The following is a 6,538-nucleotide window of genomic DNA, read 5'->3' as shown; positions in this document are numbered from 1 at the left end:
TATAGAGTAATTATCTCGAAATGAGCATGTGTAATCAAGCTTGCTATGTGAGTAGTTTGTAGATATCTTTTTAATGGATCAACAAGTTCCCTTACTATGTAGCAGTTTTATCTTTTTAATTTTAAGTAGATATCTCAGCTTATAAGTTCAGTTGGCTATAAGAAATGATGTTTGTCTTGGTACCACCTGAGTTTAAGCTAATAAGTTGTTTGACTTTGAATTCTCTTTGTAATAGGTGGGCAAAGAAACCTTAGTGAAATTTGTTCAATTTGCTGCATATCTTTTTGCATTTCTAAAATAGTTTCATCTATTTTCATTTTGCTTGGTAGTTTCATTTTGCTTTGATTCCTCATTTTCATTTCATGATTTTGCTTTTCATCTTAGTAGAGGAACAAGCTTCTCAAATTGTACAGAAAGCAGCTAAATAATTACCAGTCACGGGTAATCAAGATTTGAGAGAGTATAGTTGTCCCAGCTTGTGCTGGAAAATCATGAGTTTCAAGGTTTTACGGATAATGTCATGTAGGTGGATCTAATCTATTCATAAGTTATTTTTAATATCTTTATCTTTGCTACACTATTACTTTGGAGTACAAATTAGTGTGGTTCAGTGGATTTATTTAACTGTTAGTATTCGGAATATGGTATTTTCTTACTACTAATCATATTTTGCAAACGACTTGATCATGCTGCGAAAGTAGAAGTTTGGGAACTTAAAATATCGTTATATAATGTTCAGTAAAATAAACCAGTTAATCAATGGAAAGTCACTGAACTAAATGATGAACTCATGAAGTGGAGATTGCCAATTATGGGGTTTAAGGATGATTTGATAAAGTGTTTGACGGTGAGGTCATGGATACAAATGAATCGAAACCTGTCATGGAAGTTGAAACTACCATGGAGTCAGATGTTCAGGAAACAACTTCAAACCCAAGTGTTTAAGGTGGACTAACAACAAACAAGGTTGGATATGATCTTTCTCGTATTAGTTGTGGGATTCATGGTGAGTTGTGGAAGCTTCTTGCCCATCATGACTATGCCTTGGCTAGGAATTTAGAGCAAGTTACAACTTGCAACAAAGAAAATATTTAAAGTTTGTTAACGAAAAGAAACTATGCAATTAGTTTTAATCTGTTACTCATGTGAAACACCGCGGCAATATATAAGTCTAAGCTGAAGGTGAGAGGACTTGGATCAGCAAGTCCCATTAGACTTATTTCCAAGGTATTTTAATCAAAAAGTTTAGCTCATGAAAAACTGTTTTTACGAAGACACAAGTGGTTGATATCTATTACAAAGCCAAGTCTTTCATCATTACATTTAACGAACAACGCGGAAATTGATATTGTTAGCATAAATAACTGATCCTAGAATAGCTGATGCTAGAATAAGTGTGTGTTTGGGAAATTTTAAAATTAGTAATTTATCACTTAAAATGAATAAGTGATTTATAAGTGATAAGTAGATAATTTATGATTCATGGGCTGATTATAATATTTATAATTTTATAATTTTATTATAGTATAAAAATAAATTATAAAAGATAATAATTATATATTATTGAGATTAATTAATTTAAAATATTTACGTAATATTTTGTATGTATTATATTATTGAAAGATTAAAAATTTAGATAGATAAAATGTTAAAAAGTCCTACTGCAATCTAAAGTACGTTTCGTTGCACGGGTGGAAAGCCTATAGAAAAGTGGGAGTCTTGAATAACAATGTTTTCTGTGGATGATTTGGTATTGTTTTTTTAAATTTTTTCTTGATTTATTAATTATTTTGTTATATTATTATTTGAATTATTAAAAATTAATTTTAGAAGTGTTTTATTCCCCGGTAATAAAGAAGTTGTGTGTGATTAGAAATTATGTTAGATAATACTCCCTCCGTCCCTTTCAATTGTTTACATTTTTTAGAGAGTGTTTGACACGCATTTTAAGGTGCATATAAAGTATAGTTCTGTAATTTTTTTTTACAATTTTGTTTTTCTGAATAAAAATTAAAACATTCAACTTTTATTTAGAAAAAGAAAATTGTAAAAATAAGTTACATAACTATACTTTTTATGCACCTTAAAATGTGTGCCGGACACTTACTCAGAAATGTAAACAATTGGAAGGGACTGAGGGAGTAATTCATAGTATTTATAGTTATATTATATACATGATTTAATTTTTTAAGCAAATCATATTTATTTAAATTTTGTTTTGGAAGGTGTTAACAAATTTTTTAGGATTATGTTAACCAACCGAACAAATGAAATCATGTTTGGCTTATAACAGTATAGTATAGATAAGTGTTTGGATAATATTATTTAAAAGTCAGAATTTTTTTATCTAAATAAACTAAAATAAATAATTTTTAAATATAATTATCTTAATTCATGAATTTTGAATTTAAATAATACTTACAAACATATATTTTAAAACTAAAGTTAATAAAAAGCGAAAAATTAAAATAAGTTAAGAAAAAGTACGTCACTGATCACATTCAGCTTATCAGCTTATAAGTTATAAATTTAACTTACAAGCACTATGTCCGTATTACACATACTCTGTGATTATATTTGATTGTATTTGTTAAAATTAATTTTTAATGATTAATTTTTACATAATATAACCAATTTATTAATTAAAATATTTAGATAAAATTTAATAAATATTCATATTCTAATATTATACACTTATACATATCATATTTGAATAATATTTAAGTAATTGTGCAATACATATACACACATATCTTATTTTTGTATATATACATGTTTAGGATATTTGTCTCTTAGAGTTTTCAATAAGAACGTTAGTCTCGAATAAATAAATAAATAAATTTATTTATAAGAAATTTTTAAAAGTTACATCCATTGATAAGAGCTCTTGGAAGTAATGAGCATGTTATACTCGACGTTTCGGCATACCATTAATCTATTGAGCAATAGTTAAATTCATTTAATGGATAATAAAAAGTTACCGAAAAATGATTAAAAATATCATTAATGGTTGATATGTGGATAAATAAAAAATGGATGATAATGAGAATAAATGGATGTAAATAATAAAGAAGTGATAAAGTGGATATAGGAAATGAAGAAGAGGGAGAATGAGTTGAGGGTAATATAATAATCGGAGAAGAGAGAATAAGTGGAGTGATGAAGTGGAAAAATAAATGTGAAAATGACATTAATGACCGTTACTATAATGAAAATTAACTATGTTAACTAAGGGTATGGTTGGTAATTTGGAGGAATAGGTTACTTCAAGAATTAGATATATATTGATAAGCTGGATCGACAAATACTGATTGATAAATACTTATGAGTTTAATAAGCCTCCTAAACATAAGATATACTAACAGCGATATTTTTTTTGGAAAAATGACTATTTAAAAAAACAAGGAGTTAAAAGAAACTTCAATGGCATAGTGTATTCTACTACATTACAAATATTGTATGATTATATATACTACGAATACGAAATGAAATATTTTTGGCATATAAGTTTTAACAAACAAATGTTGCATTAATTTCTCTATATTTTTTACAAGAACATACATTTTTATTTTTTTTAAATATTTTTAAACTTACGAAAAAACATTATTAACATATTTTCGTATATTGCAAAAGATTCCGGGTGCGGCGCATGGGCAAAATTACTAGTTTTACTCAGGGATAAAGCAAACAGACTCTTTAAATACTTTACTACTGTGACCGACGGTAATGGACAAGAAGATATTAAAAAGAAAGAAGACTACCGCGGCGGAGTTGCCGGAAGATTTAGTCCGCCGGGAAATACTCACTTTACTCCCGATTAAATCTGTGGCACGTTTCAAATGTGTGTCTAAATCATGGTTATCTCTATTTTCCGATTCTAAATTCGTAAAACAACACCTCACTCGTAACACCACTCGAAACCCTGATGATCATGACCGTGTCATAGCTAGTAAGAACAACGAAATCGTCATTCTTTCTCGCTACAAAGAAACGTTAGCACTCCCTTATGAATTTATCGAGTTGGTTGGTTCTATTGGAGGCTTAGTTTGTCTTCGTAGTGGCTCGAATATTTCTTTATGGAACCCCGCGATACATCAATCCAAAGAATTTACTTTTCGACCAAACCATACTAGTCACTGTGTTCAAGTCCTGGAATTTGGTTTTGATCCTCTCACGGGTGATGGGACAAAAATACGGGTGATTGGCAAAAATACCTCTTTTTTTAGAAATTGTAATAAGAATACCATTTTTTGAAGTTTATGGCCAAAAATACCCTTCTAATATGCATTTTAAAAATTAGTAAATCTATTACGTATCTGAAAAATGGGTATTACATAAAAATAAAAAATAATAATAAAAAAAAGTAGAACAAGTGATACACATGTCACAAATGTGTATCACCATAATCAAATGGGTGATACGCATTACGTGAATGCGTATCTCTCTTTTTAAATATTTTTTTCAACTTTTTTTTATACAAATTACCCATTTTTAAAATACGTATTAGTAATACCCAACTGAAAAATGCGAATTGGGTAATGGCCAAAAATGTCTTTTTTTAAAAAAATTGTAACAAAAATACCACTTTTTCAAGTAAATGGCCAAAAATACTCATCTAATACGCATTTGTGAAATGAGTAACTCTAATACGCATTTGAAATATGGGTATTAGGTAAAAAAATAAAAAAAGAAAAAAGAAAAAAACAAAACACAAGACACGAGACACGCATTTCTGAAATGCGTATCACCAAAAGTCAAAGGGTGATACGTATTTCCGGAATGTGTATCTCCTTTATATATATTTATTATTTTTTAACATTTTTTACACAAATTACCCATTTGTTAAATGCATATTAGTGATACCCAAATTAAAAATGCGTATTAGGAAGGTATTTTTGGCCAAAATTTTCAAAAGAGGTATTCTTGTCACAAACTTTAAAAAAAGAGGTATTTTTGTCATTTTTTCACCGATAATATTGTGGTTTTGTCATGCGATTTTAGGACCGCTATTGTTTACTATCCTAAGTCTGATTTAGGGATGACAATCAGGTCGGATCGGGTCGGGTATTGTAGAATCCATATCCAAACACGAAAATTTTATCCATACCCGAACCCGACCCGAATCCGAAAAATACCTGAACCCGATGCATCGAATTTCGGATCGGATTCAGGAATACCTAAACCTGAATTTTTTTTGAATTGGATATTCAAACCCGAAACCCGAACCCTAAATCTAAAAATTTGTATAATTATTGATATTGCAAGTGTTTGGGATCGAACACGCGACTTGTAGAGAAAGAGTTTTAACGTGTCATTTTCAACCACTCCACCACATCATTAATTGTGTTATTATATGTATAGCTAATATTTAAAAAATCAACTCAATTGATATCTTTTGTTAACATTATAAACCTTATCACCCTTTTAAATGATTGAATAATTATATTTCATTAAACTTTATAATTAGTTAATTTTTAACATAAATATAGAAAAATATGTTCTAAAAATTATATAATAATATGTATAATTTATATTATGAAATATATATATATATAATATATAATATTATAATGTGTAATATATAAAATTCTAATATTATATATATATATATATAATATAGATATAATAATTTGGGTTTTTTTCGGATTTTGGGTTCAGATCGGGTTCGGATAGAGTTTTGGATCGGTATACCTAATATCCAAATCCAAATCCAAAAATTTTTGGGTTTAAAAATTAAATCCATATCCAAATCCAAATCCAAAAAATCGGGTTCAATAAATCCAAAATTTCGGGTTTCGGATACCCTATCTGTCGGGTCGGATTATTTTGTCATTCATAGTCTGATTTTTGCATTGAAGTCTCGGTTCCACATAATATCCAACTTCTTCTAAAAGGGGGAACTTACTTATCATATTCTGAGATTATTGTTAAGGGTTGTTTGTATTGGGAATTTACTACATTTGCTAGAGACGAGGATGGTTATGTTACGTTTTCTACTGCAACTTCTTTGAGTCCGGTGAAGTTCGATATTGGAAGTAATGACTTCAAGTTGTTGTCTGAGTTTCACTTTGGTACAAGTGTGAAGGGAGACACTGATGCATTTCGTTCTAACTTTAGATATGCCCCAAGTTTGGTTTTTCTTGACGGAATGAAGTCTGTTTTTCTGCCAACCCACAGTCGCCGTAAAACAGATCTATGCTCTAGTGTTCCGCGACGATTGATCAATTCATTAAATAATCGATCATTTGAACAAGGTCACTCGGCAGTTTAGCCCATATAAGTCTTTCATTATATGTTTTTGTTACTAAGTTTTTATTAAATGTTAAATTACTGTTTTGTAGTGGTGGTTTAACGTGCCCTTCTCTTCCTTCATATTCCACTATTCCAGTGGCGGAAGTTTAAATATATGTTTTGTTGCATACAAGTTTATCTTTATTGTGACGGCCTCAACCCCGGGGTCAGGAGTTGACGTCACTAAACACAATTACCAAAAATATAAACAACAGAGTTATTATTATTAGAATATACTAACTTGACC

The 6,538-nt window shown here is 29.3% G+C and overlaps 1 protein-coding gene across 1 annotated transcript; it reads left to right on the top strand.

Moving 5' to 3' along the window:
* The first annotated feature begins 3,726 nt into the window (after positions 1-3,726).
* Positions 3,727-6,271, top strand: LOC141705333 (putative F-box protein At3g25550). The gene is made up of 2 exons (XM_074508336.1): positions 3,727-4,197; positions 5,933-6,271. Exons 1-2 carry the CDS (start codon positions 3,727-3,729, stop codon positions 6,269-6,271), a joined length of 810 nt encoding a protein of 269 aa, XP_074364437.1.
* The last annotated feature ends 267 nt before the right edge of the window (positions 6,272-6,538 follow it).

This window comes from Apium graveolens, unplaced genomic scaffold (assembly GCF_009905375.1).
Source record: "Apium graveolens cultivar Ventura unplaced genomic scaffold, ASM990537v1 ctg8786, whole genome shotgun sequence".
Taxonomy (NCBI): Eukaryota; Viridiplantae; Streptophyta; class Magnoliopsida; order Apiales; family Apiaceae; genus Apium; species Apium graveolens.
The sequence above is the reverse complement of the archived record's forward strand: the minus strand, read 5'-3'. Positions and strand labels throughout refer to the sequence as shown.

Coding starts and splice junctions, on each gene's coding strand:
- LOC141705333 (XM_074508336.1), top strand. CDS start 3,727: ATGGACAAGAAGATATTAAAAAGAAAGAAGACTACCGCGGCGGAGTTG. Junction 4,198..5,932: donor GTGATGGGACAAAAATACGG/GTGATTGGCAAA, acceptor ATTATTGTTAAG/GGTTGTTTGTATTGGGAATT.